The sequence below is a fragment of the Sceloporus occidentalis genome, unplaced genomic scaffold, assembly GCF_023333645.1.
Source record: "Sceloporus occidentalis isolate IW3139 unplaced genomic scaffold, rSceOcc1.0.p SCAF_2, whole genome shotgun sequence".
NCBI lineage: Eukaryota > Metazoa > Chordata > Lepidosauria > Squamata > Phrynosomatidae > Sceloporus > Sceloporus occidentalis.
Genome location: NW_028316982.1, coordinates 181,098,999 through 181,122,923, shown reverse-complemented (window position 1 = coordinate 181,122,923; position 23,925 = coordinate 181,098,999). Strand labels below are relative to the sequence as shown.

The 23,925-nt window shown below is 39.4% G+C and overlaps 2 protein-coding genes across 3 annotated transcripts in view; both read right to left on the bottom strand.

Moving 5' to 3' along the window:
• Window positions 1-1,162: 1,162 nt before the first annotated feature.
• LOC149319395 (toll-like receptor 7) lies at window positions 1,163-13,468 on the bottom strand. The gene is made up of 2 exons (XM_089511620.1): window positions 13,341-13,468; window positions 1,163-4,601 (listed from the first exon to the last, which is right to left on the bottom strand). The coding sequence occupies exons 1-2, from the start codon at window positions 13,350-13,352 to the stop codon at window positions 1,434-1,436; spliced, it is 3,180 nt and encodes a 1,059-aa protein (XP_089367746.1). The 5' UTR covers window positions 13,353-13,468; the 3' UTR covers window positions 1,163-1,433.
• A 2,955-nt stretch (window positions 13,469-16,423) lies between these two features.
• The window catches only part of PRPS2 (phosphoribosyl pyrophosphate synthetase 2), a 42,382-nt gene continuing 34,880 nt past the window's right edge, over window positions 16,424-23,925 (bottom strand). For both annotated transcript variants that reach the window (XM_089511622.1, XM_089511621.1), the window contains exons 5-7: window positions 23,042-23,215; window positions 21,534-21,693; window positions 16,424-18,750 (exon numbers count right to left, since the gene is read on the bottom strand). In XM_089511622.1, the coding sequence (XP_089367748.1) occupies window positions 18,658-18,750; window positions 21,534-21,693; window positions 23,042-23,215 (427 nt within the window). In that variant the 3' untranslated portion in view covers window positions 16,424-18,657. The remainder of the gene's footprint in view (window positions 18,751-21,533; window positions 21,694-23,041; window positions 23,216-23,925) is intronic.

The window sequence follows — 23,925 nt, the reverse complement described above, 5'->3', positions numbered from 1 at the left end:
ATATATATATCTTAATGATATTAATAATTGAGTTTCATCTATTCTCTCCACCTTACCCGTAATTTTATCTTATTACTAAGAAAGAGGTTTATCTTTCTTTTCTCTATGTAGTCAACTCTTTATCTAATATTATGTCTATTTTGTTTCTATGGACTCCTTATAGCTCTTCAAGTTGTTTTAGATATTTTTAACAACCCATTATGATTATTCCAACCTATACTTTCATGCTACATACATAGAAGTATTTCATTTAAATGATCTGAACAACTTTTTAAGATAGAACAGTGCTACAAATCAGAAAGTGCTTTGGAACCAAGGGGCTAGAACCAAGATGTATTGATTTGACAATGCCTAATCTTACCAACTGCATGTATAGAGGAAATCTGAACCGATGGATGCCAAGGTGCAGTGGAGTTGCTTTACCAGTAGATCTTCTGTCCCAGCACCAGAATTGAAAGAGGAATAGTCCACCTCTCTCTGTAGTCTTTGTTTAAATTCCCAAACCGGCACCTAGTGGATTGATCCCTCCCCTCCTAAATTTCAAGTGCTGTGGAGACTTGCAAGATGGAGAAGATGACATCTCACTAACATGCCATTAAATTAGGCCAGTGACTACACAATTTCTGCTCTCTAATAAGTCAATTACTCTATTTCAAGGAAATAGCCTAAGGTGTTAGTTTTGGAGGGTGGCGGGGAGTTGATTTTGCTTGATTTTGGCATTACTCTACAGATTATATTCAGCCTCTACAGAGCATCTTCTTATTTCTTGGTGATAATACAAGCAGAGGCCCACAACTACATTTTTAAGCAGAGCAATAGAGGAGCTGAATAGCTGGATCTCCTTTGCAAAACTTTTCAAATAAACTTAATCTGTCAGTACTCTAACACAACACAAAAAGGCCAAACCCAACACCATGCAAATGAAATGCATCATACACACAAAAAGGACATAGGAGGACACAGGTTTACATATACCTCTAATTTGTATGTGTGCATAAAATGTTAGAAGTGGGAGGGGACTCCCAAGATCCACCAGCCAGCAGGAGAGCTGTAGTCCAAATCCCCTCCCACAGCTCTGTGAAGCATAAATCTGATTTAAAAAGAAATATAATACCTCTCACGCAGGTAAGATTGTGAGTGACCAAGTAGCCTTTGTGTCCGCTGTTAAGAAGCCAATTGTTGATGGGTATTCTACACTCCTTTCTTAGTGTGTTTTATCTTCAAGCTTGACCAAGCAATCCTTCAAGCAGAAGGCAGCTTTCTAGAAAGTAGAATGCGTGGCTCCATAGGAGAATTGTTCAATGGCTTATGAATTGCTATAAGTCATTTCTGCAGCTCCGCCCATGCTTTAAAACCTCTTCAGCACAGAGAGAGAGATTCTGTTCCTTCAGTGTGGCTTAGCTTACCAAACCTTTGCCTAGAATGTGACCAAGCTATACCATTTCTTTAAAAAGCTTGCTATAGCTCATATCATGGTTTGCTGTTAATGAATTTCTCAGGCAATGCCAGAAATAACACTGAGATTGAGGATTGGTTGGCCATTCAAGGACAGAACGACTGCACAGTATCTTCCGTAGGCGCAGACACTTTGACATTTGCAAAACCTTCTCAAGGAATATCAAGATGATGACATCAACCTTTTCATCCATGAGTCGTTGGTGTGCCATGTAAAAGGCTATCCGGAAGTTTCCACTTGCAATGTACCTGTTTGTTAGTACAAATATGGTTTTTCTGCTCATTTGTATACTCTCAGACAGGTTTGTCAGAACTGGCTCTCCTGGTAGCCAGTCCCTTTCTTCCAAGCATAAATTGAATTGTTTCTCTCTCTTATCTTCCAGTTTTTCAACTAGTTCTTTTAGGACCCATTCAGACACAGCTACATCTTTCTTATCGTAAGCAACAAAAGCATCATACACAACATCAGATGAAAACAGACGTTTATATCCTTTTAAACTAGCAATAAAGAAATGGTAGAAATACCACATATCCCAGAAATATAGATGGCCTATCATAGTGATGATCATCAGAAACATGATGGCTGTGACAGATGCTAAGTACAAGATCTGGGACAAGTCTATTTCACAGGTCTCCAAATCTAAGTAAACTACACTTTTACCTTTCCATGCACCGGGGCCTGCACAAGTCACATCTGTTGCCAGGAGAGGAATAGTCACACTTGTCTGGTTGATCCACCAGGCAAACCACACAAGATCACAATTACATTTGAATGGGTTGCCATTTAGAACTAGTGTGTCCAAATTGTTAATAACATTCTTTGGGAAGCTAGACTTTCTGAGGGTTTTGATCTTGTTAAAACTGAGATCTAAATATTTCAGAGAAAAGGCATCTTGAAGAAAGTTATCAGTCAGTTTTTTGATCCTGTTGTTTTGCAGTAGGAATTTTTGAAGAGTCTTTGAGCAGTTGGACAGTTCACGAGGGACAGTAGTCAGTAGGTTGTTGCTAAGATCCAAGACTTCCAGCTTTTCCAAAACCAGAAGTTTGTCCCATTTAAAAGTTTTCATGTTGTTATTGGCCAATCTCAGCTCTTTGAGCTTTGGAGGCAGTCCATCAAATACATCAGGAGGTATAGAATCCAGAGAGTTCTCAGAAATGTCAAGCTTCTCCAGCTTGGTCAAGTTCTTAAAGAATGAATAGTGATCAGGAGTCCCATCTCTCCATAAAATATCTAAACGATTTCTTCTAAATTCCAGTATTTTTAGTGAATTGCTTGCCATTCCTTTATCAGTTGATGTAGAAATCTCATTCCCATTCATGATCAGTGTTGTCAATTTCACCAAATGTTTGGTAAAACTGAACAAATGAGTGATGCCTTCTGCCTTAAAATAATGACTGTTATCACTAAGGTTTAGAATCTCCAGTTCTTTCAGCCACTGAAAAGCATTTGGATATACCAAATCAATCCGGTTGTTAGAAAAATCCAGGTATTTCAAACCTGATAGATATTTGAATTCACTTCCATTCAAAGCTTGGCTCATAGCGTTACCGGACAAGTTGAGGCACTTAAGGTAAGTGAGTTGCTGGAAATCAGAGCGAGTGATATAAAATATGTTGTTTCTGCTTAAATCCAGTGTTTCTCCATATTTTCTGCAAGAAGCTTCAGTGACAAAAGGGAAAGTATAAGTAACCTCTTTGTCTTTAGATTTGCAACTTCGACCATATTCATCATACATGAAATACTGCATATCTTGAAGCAAAGAGCCATCGTATAGATCTGCTGAAGGTTCAGGGACAGAACAAAATCTACCATTGGAATTATTTGCAAAGAGAGATATTTTATTGAAGGAAAGGCTTACAACTTTAAGAGCTGGGAACTTTTTAAACATAGCAAGGTCAACATTCCTAATAAAATTAGTTCCAAAATCCAACACACTCAGATTTTTAAGTGACACCAAATTCTGTATTGTGTCTTGATCTAGTTCTTTGAAAACAAACCCCCTGAGTCTTAAAGTCTGAAGATTATGAAGTTTAGAAAATATCTTTGAGAGTTTCAAATGTGGACGGTATGATCCCAGTTTGAAATTAAAAGACAGGTCCAGGTCAACAAGGTTGGGAAGATAGTTCAGAAAGTGGGATTTCTCAATTTCATCAGCCAAGTAATTCTGAGAAAGATCAAGCACCTCCAGTTTCTTAGTTTGACTGAACCACCTACTGTTCACTGTTCTAAGGGAGGTGCTGTGCAGCCGTAGGACTTTTAATTGCCTCAGTGAATCAAAAGCTTTGGGATGGATTGCAATACTCATCTTGTTGGGGCATTCTGTGCAATGATATGGAGCATTGTGACATCGAGGGCAATTGCCACTTAAGTCAAGCTTTTCCAAGTTGTGAAGGCCACTTAAATCATACTCGCTGATATTGCGAATGACATTATTGTAAAGGTGCAATTCTGTTAAAGTGGACGGCAAATTCTTTGGGACACTCGATATATTATTAGCTTTCAAAGACAGTACTTTTAATGACGTAAGGGCTTGAAAGGCTGTTTCGTTAATAAAAAAAGAAGTATTGCAAGGATTGCGGTAGTAACAGTTTTTCCCTAGGAAGAGACTTTCCAGGTTCCCAAGTTCGATCAAGTCTTCTTTGTGGATGGAAAAAATGATGTTTACTTCAAGACTCAGAAGACGTAAATTATGAGGTAGACCCCGGGGTATTGCAGAGAGCTGATTTCCATCCAAGTAGAGTGATGTCAAGCTGAAGAGGTTAGCAAAGCTCTGAGCTTCAATTTGTAGCTTCCTGGTACACACAAGATCCTTAGGCCCCAACATTGGAGGTAAGCAATTACACCTGAAATCTATCTCCAGAAGGTGCTTAAGTTTCTCAAAGTTACTTGGGACAATGTTTTTGATGTGATTAATGGTAAGTGACAGGTTGGTGACTTCATTAGGAATGCCTTCTGGGAATTCTGTGAGGTGCTGCTCACTACAATCCACTATCACATAACTTGGGGTGGCATTAGTCACAGTGCAGGGCAGAGTTTTAGGATACCACAGGGCTGGAATCCCCTTTGACAACAGTGAGATCATGAAGAAAGCCAGTCTGATCATGAAGAGAACCAATCTGCTTGTGGTGTGCCAAGGATAAATTGCCTAAAGGGAAGGAAAAATGTAGAGTAAACAAACTAAATTTAAAAGTTTTCAGTATTACAGATAGTTAGTTGTAGGTTGTGAGTCTGGCTGTGTTTCTGAAGAACTTCCTACCATAGTTGTAACCTAGTATCATACCTGTAATGAAGGTCCAAAAATAGATAGGCAGGACAATGATGTGCACGTTCTGGAACCAACCAGGAACTCAAGACTCATAACAGAAGTCATCACATGGGTTAGGTCAGGTGAGAAAAGTGGTGCCCTGAATGCCATATGGCGCCAAGCATGCTTTTGCACTCCTGACTCCCTCCAGACTCACTGGCCTGCTTTTTGCTGTCCAATCCAGGATTAATTGCCTCTCCTGGAAATCTCCAGGAGCTTCAATTCCCCTTTTAAATAGATTACAGGGCACCGTAACCCTGTTTATCATTTAAAAGGCTGCCATTAAAAACAACAACCCAGAAGCAGATTATAGCTACTTTCTCTTCTTGCTCGGAAACCCATCTATCCCATTTTCCAGAGGCAAAAAATTGACACACACCCCAGATCCACCTCAGTTACCAACTCCTAATGTAGAGTATCTGACTGCTATTCCAGCTCCCTAAGTGTTCCTCCCTTGACTGGGTTTCAAGAACTTTTACCATCATAGTTGCCATGCCAGAGTGGTAGTGAGGGTTGTTTTTTTTTAAAGGAAGACCAATTGTAAGGGAGTTTGGGGTATTGCATAATTCTTTTTTGAAAGTGGTAGAGGAAGTGCTGAAAATATGATGATCCAAAGAGGAAGCCTGCCCCTTGCTTTCATTCTGAGTGGAATCATAGCACTAAATTTGTGTAATATGAAAGAAATCTGGAACTATTTTCTAGCCAGAGAACAGTAACAAGTTTATAGACGGAAAGCCCAATAGTTCTTTTACATTACACAATTTTAGTGCTATGATTCCACTTCCATGGCAACATCCTATGCAATCCAGGGATTTGTAGTTTGGTGAGTCACTAGAGCTCTCTGGCTGAGGATTCTAAGGGTCCCTTTCTAAACTATTAATCCCAGGATTCTATAGGATGTTACAATGGCAGCTAAAGTGGAGTTATATCGCTAAAACTTTGCAATATGAAAGGGCTGCAGGTCCCAGGTTCAGAATTTGTTCTAGCATAAGGTTGAACTAAAAGCCTGACTTCTTCCTTGCTGAGCAGAGCTGAGAGGAAGACTAGTGCAGGCACAAGGAAGTTAGTAACTGTTAATCCTGACAAGAGACAACAATTGGGAACAGAAGCAGGACCATCATTGACATGCCCAGCTAAAAAATATGGAGCATCTAATTTTTTTAAAAGTGTCGATGGGTGATACACATGCCCATGCATATATTCCAACATTTCACAGATGAAAACTGGGACTCTTACGGCCAGGCAACATCACAGCATGGTCAAGATGTCAAACATTATTAATGAGGAAGAACATATATGCTAGGAGCTGCTGCAGCAGTTTGCTTTTGCCTGAGTCTACTGGGAAGGGCAAGATTCTGCCCCCTCCTCTCTTCTCCCCCTGCTGAGTTAACTGAATGCAAACTACCTTTGCACTTTGAGCTTAGTGTGCACCAGTGGATGTAACCCAGCGATAAAAGGGAAAAGTGGGAGGAAGAAAGAGAAACAGATATATTTAAAAAGCATCTGAAATAGTGAAATGACAGAGGAAGAAGCTGTTGGGTATGCCCATAGCACTGTTTTATCCTTCAGCCTGCCCTTTCCCATCCTAGAATAGAGGACTAATTGGGAGATAAAGGCCACCTTTCCCTCCAGCCACCAAGTATGATAGTACCCAGATCTATCGAACTCAGCTAAGAAGCTATTTTTAGTACTAGGTGGATGTTAAGGCAGGAGTGGAGAACCAAGTGCATGGTCCATGAATTCCATACTGCATAGTCCCCCATGGGCCTAATGTCAGGAGTAATGGCCATGACCCCTGGTCAAAGAACAGGGAGAGGGCTCTTCCGCCCACTGCTTCAGCAGAGGAGATGGTTGGATTTTCCCTTCTACTGCTACTACACAAGTGACAAAGAGTTCTGCGTTCATAACTGGCATTTATAAACATTGGCTGCTGACTTTGGTCCTCCACCTTTTGAACAGGGAAGGAAGAAATGAAATAAAGTATTTGCAGCCGATGCTAAGGTAGAGGTGGAATAGTGCCCGTATTCATAGACTTTTTAAGTTCAGACACTGAGTGAGTTTGTTCATTCCATTATTGAAAAAAAATCTCCCTGGATCCCACTATACTATCTATAAGCCAATATCCCTTTTTGGGGCAAGGTATTAGAGCATGTGGCAGCCTCCCAGTTCTAAGCATTCCTGGGTGAAATGGATTATCTAGATCTATTTCAATCTGGCTTCAGACCTGGATGTGGATCAGACACAGCTTTGGTTGCCTTGATGGATGACCTACTGAGGGAACTAGACTGGAGGACTGTGTCCCGCTGGATCTGCTGGAGTTCTTAGCAGCTTTTGATACCATTGTACTAAACCAGTAACCTTCTGGGCCACTGCTCTGAGATGGGGCTCAGGGACACTGTTTAACAATGACGTTTATCACACTATGCTCTTAAAGTGCTACTATTCCACTTTGACTCCTCTAGCTGCCTCCTGTTGCATTGTGGGATTTGCAGTTTTAAGGAGGGGTATTTAGAATTCTCAGGCAGAGAACTTCTCTGCCTGAGAATTCTAAATACTCCTCCTTAAAACTGCCAATCCCAGAATGCAACAGGAGGCAGCTAGAGGAGTCAAAGTGGAATAGTAGCACTTTAAGAGCATAGTGTGATAAACATCAATGGCTCCAGTCTTTCTTGGAGAGGCAGACACAGACGTTGGTGCTATGGAATGCCTCTTTGATACCATGGCCACTATCCTGTTGTGTCCCTCAGGGCTTGGTTCTGTCCCCCATGCAGTTTAATATTTACATGAAACCACTGAGAGAGGTCATCTGGAGTTTTGGGGTTCAGTGTGACCAGTATGCTGATGACACCCAATTCTATCTCTCCTGGTTCCAATAAAGTTGTTTCTGTACTAAACCAGCATCTGGTGTCAGTAATAGACTATATCAGGGTAATCAAATTGAAACTTAATCTAGGCAAGACAGAGATTATCCTGGTCATTTGGAAGGCAGACCAGAGAATAGGGATTCATTCATCTTGTGCCGAATGGGAATGCACTCCCCCTGAAATCTCAGATTTGCAGCTTGGGTTTGCTCCTGGACTTTAACTTGAGCCTGGACGCTCAGGTTTTGACTGTGGGCAGGAGTGCATTTGAACAACTAAAACTAGTGTGCCAGCTGCACACATTCCTTAAGTCAGATCTGGCGATGCCTTGATTACATCCCATTTAGATTTGTGTGGCACACTCTATGTGGAGCTGCCATTGGGTCCAAAATGCTGCCATGTTGATGACTGAGCCTGGCTACAGGGATCATGTGACTCCCCTGCTGAAACAGCCGCATTTGTTATCCTGGATGCGGACCTGTCATGGAAACAATAGTCCAAAACAATATGCTTACTTAGGGGAATTACATTAGCTCAATGTAGTAAAATTTAGTGGCCGGGTAACTTAGCCCAGGGGGCTGATCCCTATATATACCAGGTATAAAGGTATATAGAACTCTAGAGGCAGGTTTCCAATAGTAATGGGTTTTATTTAAAAAGTAAATTAACACATGCACATAAGAACAATACAATCCGCCCCACACTCTCAGGTCGGGTGAAAGACATCTTTTAAGAGTTCCAGACGCTCGATATGTATCAGCTCAGAGGGCTTTCTCTATTTCAGCCCCTCAGCTCTGGAACTCCCTCCCCAATGAGCTCCGTACTTCCACCTCCCTCGATGCTTTCAAGAAGAACTTGAAGACTTTTTTGTTCCGCCAGGCTTTCCCCCCGTGAGCCTTGTGGTCATTCTCTTCCCCGTGACAATGTTTTTGTGTATTCCATTCTACACAGCCACTTGTATAGGGTGTTGTTAGTTTTTACTGTTCTTAATTATTAACTTTGTATTATTTCATGCTAATGTTTCAATTGTCTTACTCTTTGATGTACACCACTGTGATCGCTGGAATAGCGGTATAGAAATAATTTTTTATTATTATTATTTATTAAGAACAGAACCACGTATGCACACAAGGACTAGAGAAATCAATAAATTGGAATAGAGTAAAGCTTCACTAACAGTGATACGGGACCTGAACAGATCTTGACTCCAAAGCAAATGGTCTAGAAACAGAAAGATGACTCAATTGCTCCCAGGACAAATGGGGGGTGGTGAGCAATAGAGGTGTTAGATAGAGATTCTGCCTTCTTACTGGACTAAGCCTAAGACTGGTAAAAAGTCCTGATATTTATACCAAATAGATGCCTTGGAGGCAGATTACAAGGGGTTGAAAGACCAAATAATCTCAAAGTTCTTTGAAAGGGGTTTGAAGTAAGCCAGAGTGTGCATTAAGATCTGCAGGAGAGGGCTTTCTCTCAGTCCTACCTTTGTAGTTGGTAAGAACTTGTGAGAGAGCCTTCTCTGTGGTTGTTCCCAGGCTGTGGGACTCACTTCCCTGGGAGGTCTGGTTGGCCCCTGTAGCGCGTGTGTACGTGGTGTGCTGTAGATTTAAAACATTTTATTATAACTATATTTTAAATATGTTTTAACTGTTTTTAGCTTATAATGATAATAATGATGTTGAATTCTTTTTAACCTTTGTAAATTAAGGTTTTAATGGGATCTTTTTTCAATTTATTGTAAGCTACCTCTACCCCATTTTGGGAGAGAAAGGAAGGATGTTTATTAAGCAAACAAACAACTATAAGTGACCTTGCAGATGTTGTTCTACTTTAGCCCTAGCCATCATAGTCAATGGTGAGAAATACTGGGAGCTACATCTGGAGGACCACAAGTTGGTCACACCCCTTGTTTACTTGAGTAAGAGAGCAAACACTAAGGTGCTGCTTCTTCAACATGAAGATTATTTACAATGGGGGCTTAATCACACCGGAATCTTGGAGCTCTTTCCCCATGATAAAGCTGTAGTGCAGTGATTCCAGTTTAAATGCCATGGCAACATCCTATGGATGCCAAGGATTGGCATGGAAGAGAATTTAGACTTCAGCCAGAGAGCTCTTGGGCCTCCCTAAACTACAAACCCCAGAATTCCACAGGATGCAGCCAGGGCAGTTCACTGGCAATCCTAGCACTATCACTATGTGGTGTGAAAGGGCCCTTTCTTTACACAGCAACATGTAAATACAGCTATTGGGTCACATAAATAAAATTTTTTATCATCTGGTGTAACATCCACAGACTTCAAAGGGATATTATATGGGATATTGATGTTTCTGCTTCCAGGATTCCTAAATTTACGTACAGGATTGATTACCAAAAAACCGTTTAAAGAGAAAATGGGTAAATAAAATTTAAAAGTCTATAAAACAACTTCCCATCTTTCCATTCCCCCTGCTCTGCAATCAGTCTTGCTTTCTTGTGTTTCCCCAGAACTGTACTCCTCAAGTCCACAAGAACATCTTATGTAACCATGACAATCCCTCTAACTGGGGTTAGGATTCATAGTCTCTCTTGCTCTTTCTTCTCTCAAGCATCTGCTTCTTCTGCAATCTTTTTTTTCTTATTAAAAAAAAAAGCAAGGAATTAAGAATAAAGAAAAAGAACTAAGAAAAAAGGGTGGCTGGTCAAAACCTTAAACAGTTTTCAAAGTAGAGACAAACTGTAATGAAGCGATAGGGTGCCAGAAGACAGATGGCTCTTCCTTGCACCCATCAAAAGGTTTTGCCAGGTATTCTGTCTTTCCCACCTTCACTGCTTTTCAAGTAACAAAGATGGAAGTAATGAAAGACATGAGAAAGTTACAAATGGAAGCCAATGATTTCTAGACCCTTTTTTGTTGTTGCTGTGTTACTCTACCGTATGACAGCCTAACAGAGGGCGAGTCCCTATATTGGGAGAAAGGTGGGATATAAGAAAATATAATAATAATAATAATAATAATAATAATAATAGGCAAGATTTTTTCAGAGGTGGTTTGCCAATCATTTCCTTCCTCTGAGTCTGAGAGAATGGGACTCACCCAAGGTCACCCAGTGGGTTCCATGGCTGAGCAGATTTGAATCCTGGAGTACTAGTTGGACACCCAATCCACTACCACTGTGCTGTCTTGATGCCTACCTACTCCAAATTGAAGTAAGGTAATTGTACAATAAAAACTTCATCCAGAAGTACCCAAGATGTTTGGGGATCCATGAAAGTTGAGTGCTAGGATTCTGAGTAGACAGAAGGTCCACAGATGGTGCAGTCAATCGAAGGGGAAGAGACTAGGGCAATGAGCTATGTTGTAGTTGAGAAAGGGTTAACCTAAACAATTACCTTTAATGGTAGCTTAGTACACAGCTGTTAGCAGATAATATTGACGATTTTTATGGAATATTTTAGACACACAAAAAAAGACTGGTAAGGGGAGAATAGGAGAATGTATGATGGTGACTACAACAGAAATCTGTTTTGTTGCTCCAGATGTGGATCAATTATATGTAATGATAAGGCTACAATATGTAAAGTAACTGCAAATTTAAATCTATACTCTATACAGTATCTGACAATAATTAAACAGTTGTGACACTGTTAGATAAAGACATATACATGTAATATTTCTTAGGGAATGTAAAGTAGATTAAAGAAGGATGAAAAAGAAATGAAGACAATTACAACACCAAATTGGGGACCTAAAAGCTATCTTCTATCTATAGATAGTAATTAATCATTTAACAGAATAATATGATGAAAGGAAAAAATGGTAGATATACAGTAAATAATTGGATTATGAAATGAAAGATACAAAAAAGGGACCTCTCCAGAAGACTAAAGATCGAAAGTCATTTAAATGGTTATATGACAATTATTTATGTATTTAGTTATAAGATGATTGAAACCCAAATTTATGTTATGATTCAAAATATCTATGTTATATATGTGGTACAAGAATGAGAAGATAAAATAGACTGAGTATATATAAATGTAATGGAAATGAATGTATACGGATGTAATGAAACCTCAAAATATCTTATGACAAAACTATCTTTGTAAATTTGCATAAATATTAAAAATAAAATAAAAAATAAAAAGACTGGTATTATGTATACCCCTCCCCCATTATTACTTAAAGAAGCCATAAATAACCTCTTCCCAATTAAAACATAGGACTTGTTTGAGAGTTCCTGCATGGGGATGCTTTGATTGAGAGTTCCTGCATGGCAGGGGGTTGGACTGGATGGCCTTTGTGGTCTCTTCCAACTCTACAATTCTATGATTCTATGACTTCAGATTTACAGTCTAATCTGAAGTCTATTGCACAAAAAAGTGTTCTTTCCTATTTTTTTTGTAAGCTCTGTGGTTAAGAGCATAAGAGCATATTTCTGTTCTATCCTCACAAGCCAATCAGAGGAGCTTATTGCACAGGCCCTGGGGAACAGGCCTGGCATGGAATGGAATGGGGTGGGAAGGGAACAGAATGGGGATATCACCTGTTTTACCATACAGGAGAACGCCGCTGATGCTGCCGGAAGTCCCCATTCCATTCCCCATCCATCCCACAGAGGCCGATTTTCAAGAATTGTTCAGAACAGTTCTTGAAAATCGCCTCCTGTGGGATGGATGGGGAATGGAATGGGGACTTCCAGTGGCATCGGCTGCGTTTTCCAGTGCGGTAAAATAGGTAATATCCCCTTTCTGTTCCCTTCCTGCCCCATTCCGTTCCACGCCGGGCCTGTTCCCCAGGGCCTGTGCAATAAGCTCCTCTGAGTAGAGATTTGGAAAGAAGTGTGAAGAAAAGCAGAAGCTTCAGGAGCGGGACAATACTAAGTTGCAGGAACAAGGACCCAAGAAGTAGAAAGAGCTGCAGAAAATTTCATGGGGCCCTGGGACAGGACAAAGCAAGAAGGGAAAAGGACTGTCACCCACCAAACAAAAGAAGCTACTCTTTAGGCTTCATTTCTCTAATCTGTATGTTTGACTAGATCAGAGCAAGTCCTAGCTTTTATAGAGGATGTGAGCTTCCACAAATACTGTAAAAGCAGCTAAGTAGCTATAAATAAAAGTAGCTATTTATTTTACCAATGAAGTTGTGAAACTTCATAAAATCAGCTAAAATTCTTGTTTACTTTGCTAGCGTAGTTGTGAAAAGCCATAAAAGCACATACATAAAACATCTATGTCAATATCTGTGTTGTTGCACGGTCACCTTGCTTTAATCCCCCCTCTTTTTTTTAGTATGCAAGAAGCCATTTCAGAAGGATATAACTTCTTCCAACTCATATTCATATACCATCAAAGCAGCAAAGTCTTGGGTTCAGAGACCTTCTCTTTAGACGCAGTCCCTTGCAGTGCTTATACCTCTTGCTATTCCCCCTTGGTGTCCAGTCCTAAATACACTGCAAAATTTAATGAGACTTCTCTCCAGGGATGGAACTGAGTTTTTGTGGGCCTATATGGCTATACTATTGAAAACCAATTTTCCAGGCTAGGAAACATGTATTATCAATCTCTTTTATTTTGCAGATAGCATACCGATTAGCAATTTAGGGAATATATCTTCACGGAATGGAGCATATGGGAATGGACTAGAACAAGAGAATGAATTCTGGCAAATCCATCTTGCATGTCAGGTCAGTTCCAAAAGACTTTCAATAAAACTGTAAAATTAAAAGTTGAACCTACCATTTTAGACATTTCTTTGAAACAGAAAAGCGTCTTGTCCTTGGGAAGTGCTGTCGTAAATGCAGATGGCAATGAAGAGACACCTTGCAACTTCAGTCACGTACGTGAGAGAACGTACAAAACAGGAAAGTTCCCCAATGTGATCCAGTCAAATGTTGTACATGCTTTGTTATCTACCAAAGATATAACTTACAAAATAAATAGCACCACAGCCGTCATCTGTACTCACTTCCTCAAAGGTTTATCTTATTCTTCTCAAGATAAAAATAGCATGAGCCAGTAGGTTTTTTTTTTAATTTAAAAAAAGGTAAGAATTCTCTTGTGTCCTCAAAGCCACAGCAAGCCAACCAAGTGCAGCTATGAAAGCTAGTTTTCATTATGTTAGAAAGCTTCTGCCAGAACTGTACCACTAAGAAGGCAGGATGAAGGCTCCTTCCTTTACTCCCACCAAATCTTTGCAGTGCAGTGCAATGGATCATGAAAAGCCTATTATTATTTAATTATTTTGTGGTGTGGCATAGTGGTTGGAGTGTTGGACTATGACTCTGGAGACCAGGACTGATTCTCCGCTCAGTCGTGAAACCCACTGTGTGGCCTTTGGCAAATGACATACTCTCAGCCTTGGGGGACGGCAGTTGCAAACTCCCTTTGAACAAATCTTGCCAAGAAAACCCATTGTGGGCTCACCGTATGATCACCATAAGTCAGGAATGACGTGAAGGCACACAACAACCTGCAGCTTTGTGAAATCCACACACTGCAACACATTTCAGATGCAACTGCTTCTCCTAAAATACCTGTGAAACTCTTATTAGCATCAGCCAGCAAGGGCTGATTAGCTTGAGACAAAAGTGACTTGTTCAAGGCAGTAAAGGAAGCTTTACAGCAGAAGTGCGAAACATGCAGCTCTCTAGATGTTGGAATGCAGGTCCTACACTTCCTCTTCATTGCCTATGATAGGGTTGCTGGGACTTGCAGTTTACAAACGATCTGGAGAGTCATGCAATTCCTATCTCTACTTCAGTTATTGAAGTAACTATATTTAATATTGTTAAATATTTTATTCCCTTCCTCTGTTACCCGCACCCACATCTGACAGTGAGGATTGTCAACTATTCAACAGCACTTGAGTTTCAATTCCCAGTGAAACGAAACTTAATTGTAGAGAAGTTCATAAGTGAGGCCAACATCCTTCCCATGCAGGTGTGCAGTCTTGTACGTCAGTCTCTAAACAGCAAGAATAATGGCTTGGTTTCAAAGGTATTACAGTAGACTAGGGGAACTCAATGAATGTCACATAAGATGACAATGATTGTGAAAATGAATTCCTTGCTGAAGGCAAAAATTACCACATGGATTGGCACAGTTAATTGGATTAAATGGCAATGACAAATGAAGTAAGAAATAATGGGGAAGGAAAATGGCCCAGCAGCACTATTGAAAAAATTGAATGTTTGGAAAAGGTAAACCGCTTCTGTTTCAGGATAGACTAAGCCATTGGTTCCCAATCTTCCTAATGCCGCGACCCTTTAATACAGTTCCTTATGTTGTGGTGACCCCCAACCATGAAACTATTTTCATTGCTACTTCATAACTGTAATTAAAAAGGTGTTTTCCAATGGTCTTAGGCGACCCCCATGAAAGGGTCCCGACCACTGGACTAAGCATACGTGTTCCTCATACTGTTCCTTACTGCTGTTTCCTTATCAAGTCCAGCCTATACAGCAGGAGGATATGTTTCCCTCATGAGGTGTTGCTGTCACATTTCCAGTTCATACATTTCCTTTTAATGCCTTCTGCCCCATAGGGAATGCCCCTATGGACCATTCAATTTCAAATGACAGAGAAACACGCATTTAAAATGTAAATGTGAGGGGTAAGCTGTATCTTATAGTAGCCTTACATATTATTTGACCCCCACATGTGAGCAGATACTGTAGAAAAATGGAAATTACTGTTACTGAGTAAACAGAAACTATCATGATCTCAAGGCTGGGCAATAAACCTACACTGATACTGCTCCAAACACTTGATCAGGGCTGACATGTTTACACATGTTTTAACATGTTGGGGATGGGCAGGACAATTCACAAGCATTCAATGATCATTGGAAATGAATCTGACAAATACCAAGAGATATAAAAAATAAGCTGATTTTAAAAGACAAACACATATCTGATTTAATATACATTTTCACAGCTGGAGGATGTTTCGTAATGCAAACTAAGCAAAGCAATTTGAGCCCAAATGTTTTTTGGTTCCACCCCCCTCCTCCCGAAAAAAAAGTGCCATGCTTATTCTTTTTTTCGACGTGAAAGGAACTTATTCCATGGAGAAAGAAAAGCCTTGTAATAGAGGTGTTATATATACAACCTGAAGACCTTTGTTTATTGAGAAGTCAAAAGTATTGGCTCACATACACAATGATACGGAAGAGCTAGTTAAGAAATGCATGTTGATCGTTGTCTGAAGACATGCAATACCAAGTTCTTACAATGCACAGATGACAGCATATTATCTAAAACTGAGGAATGCTATATGAATTTTGGGGCTGGCAGGATTGGGCATATATTTTTACAGTGTAGTATGCAACAGAGGTGTTCGTGCACATCAGATATAAAACCCAGAATCACATGCAAAATTGTATGCGTGCTGACATGTACATGCTAATAGGCTAGTGGATCCACCATGTCTAGGTATGACCAAATCCAGCTTTAGCCCATACAAAAATGGGGAAAATTGTGTTCTCTGAATAATTTACCACTGGAGTGGCAATTTATGATGGCATCTGGACAAGACAAAGATATCATAGGTTCCCAGTGTCAAATTCTTCAGACTTCAACATTTTCTGGTACCAAATGGCTTCTGTGACTGAAACAATGCTCACAGATATCCACTTACATCCCATTCTAGGCTTTTCATAGAATCATATTTTCTCTGTGGCACAAAATCGAATCATACCATCATGGAATCTTAGATTTGGAAGGGGCCACAAGGGTAATCTGGGCCAACCCACTAATATGCAGGAATACACAACTAAAGCACTGTTGCAAGTACAAAAGCTACACACCACATCCAACCTATAAAATAATGCTGAGTTTATTGAGAAATTTAAAACACAATAACGAGCAAATCTTTTCTGGTGTCTTTTGGAACACCAGAACACAAAATGTTTTTAGCTAGGCCAACTTGGTTTTGATAGTGACTAAAAAGATGACAGAAATAACATTGGAGACAGCTACATCAAATATTTTTTTTCCTTTTCTTCAAGGGGGTTGAGATACATAAGAGTCTGAGTTAAAGGATAACAGTTTCATTAAGCAGGCATCTAGATTGAAAGGCTTTCAGTTTAAACACTATGTACTTTTCAATTTTCCTGCCTTTTTATTACTAAAAGCAGTACTAATAAAGAAATAGATCTGAATACTTAAGTGGAAGTCAGACTGTAAGTAACGGTGGCTATGAAAAAGCATACCAATTATCTTTAATAAAGATACTGTTTTATTGTCCATGGATACAACTCACATTTGTTAAAAGCAACTTTTAGCGAACTGCAAACAACTTGATTTAAACAGATTTCATTCTTACTTGCAAAATGTATCAGTTAGACAGCTAGATTAGCAAATGTTAAGCAACTGGTTTCAAAATCAGTTAACTGTTAAAAATGTATACAACAAACATTATTTATAGGATTGTTTCAGTTCCCCTACAGATGGAAGATTTTGAGAATACATGTGATCTTGTGGGAATTTGGGTTTTTGAAAAAACAACAACACCAAAATCATGCTTACATTTTACACGATGAAAACATGGTACAGAAGATACCTTTAAAAACAAAAAAGTCCAGACTCACTAGAAGAGAAGGAAGTCTACGATAGTACCATTTAATAATCAGACTTCCCTAACACATAGGCGACATTATGTGTGGATGATTATGAGGGCTTATGATTGGTCCCTTTTATTGTCTAAAGCCCAAGAATGAAGTATTAGATTAAAAAATAAATCAGAGTTTCAACATCCTCTTCTTTCAATTTTTGCACGTTAGATTACTTAGGTAATGGTAAAAGCTCCAAACTACTTAGGATGTCCCCACTGAAGCCTTTCCTCCAGCATCCAAGAGGAACATGTGCTCTTCTCCAACAATATAGCTCAGGCATGTAAGAGTAAACCTTGCTGTGATGAAAGGGCCCCTCTGGCATAAAAATAATGAGAAAAGAAACCCTCAGAACCAACAGTATGGAGAGGAACAGTATCCCAGTCTGATAAGGAAAGAACAGGGACTTGCCAAGAGTCTTTTAGAAATATCTTACAAGAATGAATTACTATGAGAAATTTACTTAAAAACTCTTTAAAACAGAGACCAGCAGCAATGGTGATGGAAGCCAATTTTGCCCCACCTCATCTAAGTGAGATGCACCACTGTATTTTCAGATGAAAATTAGTCCAAACTGTACTCATAAGTTACTGGAAGCAGTTTCTAGTTATAGTTTCTGGATCGATGGCAAAATTTAGTTATTTGGGAGTGGGGTACTCCAATCACTATGAGGAATTTATTTAAGGACTATACAAGAGATGGGCGGTCTAGGCACTTTTCAGGCAACTTTTTACTTACACACACCAGCTTTAAATTTTGGAGGCTGGGATCTTTGAGGTATTGCAAAAATAAAAATGGTATTCTGCACTTTCCCCACCTTTGCTATAACATATAATGTAGTGCACCAAATACTGTTGGTGTTAATAGTTCACATGCTTATTACAGTTTATTTATTTGCATTTTTGAAAGAACTCTGTATGGTTTAACCTAGTTACAATAGCAAGATATGCAATCATAGCCATAATTCAGAATCCATGAAACACTTTTCTATAGATCAAGGTGCCAGTTATTTAAAAGAAACATTTAAAGCAGATTCTTCAGAGAGAAGACAAGGCAGTTAATCATTGTTCTGGGCCACTTTTAAGAAGGTTTAAAACAATTACCATAGCACATCTGATAGCTTATGACAGAGATTGATTTCTTCAAAAGGGAACATACTCAAGTCATTTAAATCTTTTAAAGTCTGCATATCAGCATAAGGTTAAGATCTGTGAGAGGTTCAATAACTTTGAGCAAGCAAAGTCCTATTAGGATCAAACTCCTGAGCTAACTTTGGCCTTCCAAAAATAGTATTCTCTTTCTCATTGTAGTTACTGTCCATAATAGAAAAAGGAATGTACACATAGTCAACCTGAAACTGTCATAGACATTTATTATCTTTAAAACGAGATGCACTATTTGGTATAGAGGTGCTGGATGTGGCATGCCACAGCTGTTTTGAAGTTATAGCGGGACGTGACTGAACAGGTAGGACACAGATTCACCATTGTGTGTTCTTCGGATTGCCTCAGCAAGAATCATAGAAATATCAATAACCTAGAAAGAAAGAAAAAGGCAAATGCTTACTTATATGTATCACTTACTCACACACCCCGATATGAGTTTGTTATTTTTAAAAAACCCTCAATAACTTACCAAATAAATAAAACTAAAATTAAGTCTCACACGAAAAGGGATAAAATGTCTGGCAGAAGCAAAAGACCTACTTTAAGTACTTGCAATATGCAAAAACCTCTTCCTTAAAGGTCTCATGTCTTTAACAAGGTTCTAGCACAGAGTTATGTGCCTTCAATTTGTGAGTGTATGCTTGTATATGTGCCTTCAAGGTATCTGTTTATGGTGACTCCATGAATTTCACAGTTTTTTCTTAGGCAAAGAACACTCAGAGGCGGCTTGGCCAGTTCCTTCCTCTGAAATACAGCCTACAGTATCTGTGTGGAACTTTGAGTAGTAGCAATGTATCAAACATTATGAAACAGTATCAAACACTGAGCAGAGGGGAGACTGCAGTCAAGAAATTAGAAAGAGACTAGGATTGGAAAAGGCAGCTGTGAAGGAATTTTGAAAGCCAAAGTGATGATTGTACAATCCATCGTATTCCCCATCACCATGTATGAGAACTCAACAGTAAAGAAACTGACCAGAAAGAAAATAAACTCATTTGAGATGTGATGGAAAAGAGTGCTGAGGATACCAAGAAGACAAACATAAGGATTGTCAAACAGATCACGTCCCTACTCTCCCTGGAAGCCATGATGACTAAACTGAGGCTGTTATAATTTGGCCTCCTTATGAGAAGGCATGAATCATTAGAAAAGACAATAATGCTAGGAAAGGTAAAGGGGGAAAATAATAAGACCATATGCCAGATGGATGCACTCAGTCAGAGAGAACACAGGCCTGAGCCTGCAGGACCTGAGCAGAGCAGTAAAGGACAGGGGGTCTTGGAGAGGTCTCATCCACAGGGTCACCATGAGTTGAAGTCAACTTGGGCAATTAACAACAACAATCTAGTATTCACTGGCAGCCTCCCATCCAAGTACTAAACAGGGCAGACCTGCATAGCTTCCAGGTCAGACAATTATCTTTTATGGTATTAGTGAAGAACATCAATGCTCGTCAATGTAGTGACCTGCTTTTAACCACTAGGGGGCACTCAGAATTCATATTCCCTATACTCTGAATAACAACTGATGTTTATTTCACTGAAATGGCTCTGTAGACCCTTCTACATATAAATGGCCAACCATCTAGTTAGCAGGTTGCCCTTTCTTTAGATATCTGGCTTATTTACTCCTTACTTTATTTAATTTTGATTTTTTTTTATTTTATTTTAAAAACCGTGTGGAACTGAGGTTGGGTCAGCCATGAATCATTTCCAGATTCTGAAAATATGAAATGGAAATTGTGCAGAAACTTTTTGAGAAAATGTTCTGAATGCCATTGATCCATTATGGGTTTATGATTAGGAAACAAATTTTGAAAAAGTCATGTTAATTTTAAACAGGTTGAGTATCCCTTATCCAGAACTCTGAAATCCAAACCACTCCAAAATGTGAAAGGGATCTAGGAGTCCAAGTAGACCAGAAAGTGAACATGAGTCAACAGTGTGATGCGGTAGCTAAAAAGGCCAATGGAAATTTAGGCTGCATAAATAAAAGTACAGAGTCTAGATCAAGGGAAGTAATAGTGCCACTCTATTCTGCTCTGGTCAGGCCCCACCTGGAAAATTGTGTCCAGTTCTGGGCACCACAATTTAAAAAGGACATTGAGAAACTGGAGCGTGTCCAAAGGAGGGCAACTAAAATGGTGAAGGGTCTGGAAACCATGTCCTATGAGGAACGACTTAGGGAGCTGGGGATGTTTAGTCTGGAGAAGAGAAGGTTAAGAGATGATATGATAGCCCTGTTTAAATATTTGAAGGGATGTCATATTGAGGAGGGAGCTAACTTGTTTTCTGCTGCTCCAGAGACTAGGACCCGGAGCAATGGCTGCAAGCTACAGGAAAAGAGATTCCACCTCAACATTAGGAGGAACTTCCTGAGAGTAAGGGCTGTTCAACAATGGAACACACTCCCTTGGAGTGTAGTGGAGTCTCCTTCCTTAGAGGTCTTTAAACAGAGGCTGGATGGCCATCTGTTGGGGATACTTTGATTGAGATTTCCTGCCTGGCAGGGGGTTGGACTGGATGGCCCTTGTGGTTTCTTCCAACTCTATGTTTCTATGATCTAAAATTTTCCACATGGGTGGCTCAGATAGTGACACCTTTGCATTCTGATGGTTCAGTGCATACAAACTTTGTTCCAGGTACAAAGTTATTAAAATAGTATGGATAAAACTATCTTCAGGCTATGTTTATAAGGTATACACAAAATGTAAATAAATTTCGTGTTCAGACTTGGGTCTCATCTCAAAGATACACACATATATATATTGCATGCAAATATTCCAAAATCCATAATGCTTCTGGTTGTAAGAATTTTGGATAAGGGAGAGAAAGCCTTATCTGCATTAATTCCTCAGACTTTTTTTTTTTCAAATAAGGATTTTTACAAGTTTGCTTAACAGAGGTCTAAAGCAATTTTTAGATTAAGTCCACAACTTTACTGGAAAAGAATTTATTAAAATATTTTAAATGTTTAAAATATGATAATAATGCATACTTCCTTATGCTCTCTAATTTTTACAAAAATAAAATAAAAACAATCTTCCACCCCACCTACAGTAGCTTGTTCATGCAGCCTGTGAAGCTCAAATGAACATAATGTTCCTACATACAACACATCAAGAGGAGCAACCACAATCAAACAGCACAGTACCTGAATCTTGGGACAATGTTTCATTTTTTCTTCCTGTGGGATTGTGTTAGTTACAACTACTGCTTCAAATGCGGCATTATTAATCCGAGAAATTGCAGGGCCAGAGAAGATCCCATGAGTGAGAATAGCATATACTTTAGTTGCTCCTGCAGAAACCAGCCTATAAAGCAAAAGACCAGAAAAACATTTCTGTCAACAATGACCCTGAGGTTTCTATCAGAAGAGAGGGGGGGGGGGGCTTTCTTTGTGAAGGTAATAAAAAGTGCATACAGTAGCATTTACACATAATGAACAAGCCAGTCTAATGGAACTTCATTTTTAAATGAATCTTGTGTCGCAAGGCAGCTTATATTGGACCAGCATGGTGTAATGGTTTCTATGTTGTGTCCAGAAGACAAGGGTTTGTATTCCCACTCAGCCATGGAAATTCACTGGATGATGATCTTGGAGAAGTCACATTCTCTTTAAGAGGAAGGAAGATGCAAACCTCTTCCTCTGAATAAATCTTGTCAGGAAAACACCAGAATTGCTAGCAAGCAAAGGGATCTTATAGCACCTTTAAGACTAATTGTGGGATAGCATAAGCTTTTGGAGATTTTTCTACTAGGACTGCTGTATGCCAAAATTGACTTCAAGGCACATAACAATAAAGACAGCTTACATAAAGTCACAGTCTACTGAAGTTAATTTTGGACTATAATCCCCAGAAACCCCTAGTCAGCACAGCCAGTAGTCATGCTGTCTTGGGCATTTTGGGAGATGTAGTCAAAAACATTATGCAAAGCTTTGAATAGAACTGTCCGAGTTTCTCTTTCATGCCATATGTGCAGCAAACATCAACACAGCAACTGGGAAATGAAGATATACCCTTTCAGAACTCTTAAATTATATTTCCCATCTACATGTCAGAGCATGGCAGCACCTGAGGCATTATTGATCCAAGAAATAGCATGGCTAGAGAAGGTCCCATTAAGAAACACTCGGAATAGCTGTTTAACAAATTGGAAGGGCTCTCAGGTCCTCCAGATTTGATCAAAACTGGCGTAGTATTTAAAGACACTAGTGTATGGATCACAGTTGTCAACTGACACAAGTAAAATAACAATTTGGCAAATTAAGTATGCACCCTCCAGTCACTGGAGCCAACCCCCACAAGCCTTGGAAGAGACAATGCTCAGCTTGTTGTGGCAAATCAATATTGTGCAAATGCTCCTACCCTCCATGCTCCAGCTTAAAATTTCATCCCTCACCTGCAAACACTTCCACTTCCTTCTAAAATTTCCCTCACTCCAGTCCCTGCTATAAATGGCCATTTTTAAAAAAATATATAAAAAATTAAAAAGGTACAGACCCTAAATATTATCAGATGCCTGAATATGGCCCTGTGGCCCTGCTACAGTTCCCCATCCCTGGCTTAAACCACAATATTACCCTTAATTGACAAATCACTCTGCTACCCTTTTGCTTTGTTTTCTTTATCATCTCCCCCTTCTCCTGTAATTACTTACTTATCTGCTGCATGGCATATTGTGCCACAGGTGTCCGCCATATCATCCACAAGAATTGCTACACGATCTGTCACATCTCCAACCAAAACCATTCGATCTACTTCATTGGCTTTCTTCCTTTCTTTGTGAATCAGGGCAAATTCAACATTAAGTCTGTCAGCAATTGAAGTAACCCTGTAATATGTGGAAGCAAACAGTAGTTAAAAAAAATAAGAACAAGCGACATCCATCAGGTTTTTATGACATAAAATTAATCCTTTTTAATTTTGGATTTATTACTTTTTTTGAAAGACACTTAAATTAGAGGTTGGCAAAAAACTGCTCCTCTGGTTGTTTTGTGGTTTTCAAGCCTTCAAAAGCATCAATTTGTCTTTTACATAGTTTCCAGGACCATACCGTACTGTTATAACATCTTTTTAAAAACTATACCTTTTTCAAAACCTTAATTTGATTCCCAGCTGCCACTATTATATCTACTGGTTTTCTGACATTTATAGAGGTCTGCATGTCCCTGGACCCACTGCAGTTGCTCAACCCAAACTTAAATGTTGATTATACAGGTGGCCCCCCCACATTTGCACCTTTGGCTTCTGAAGATTTCATTATTTGTGGATTTGATTGGTATGTTCTGTTGAAGAATCTCTAGGTTCTCAGTGTGACTCAGCCAGATTGACCACAGAGCTATGCAGGAGGACCTAGAGATTCCTAGACAAAACACGTCTCTAGGCATTTGTAGGGCTTCCAGCAAGATTCTATGATCAACTTCTGGTGGGTATTGAACACAAACATTGGGCACTGGTGGACCTAGAGATTCATAGACAGGTGTTCTCTCAGTTAAAAAAAATAGTGTTTTTTTATTTGCAGTTTTCTCACTTTCATGGGGA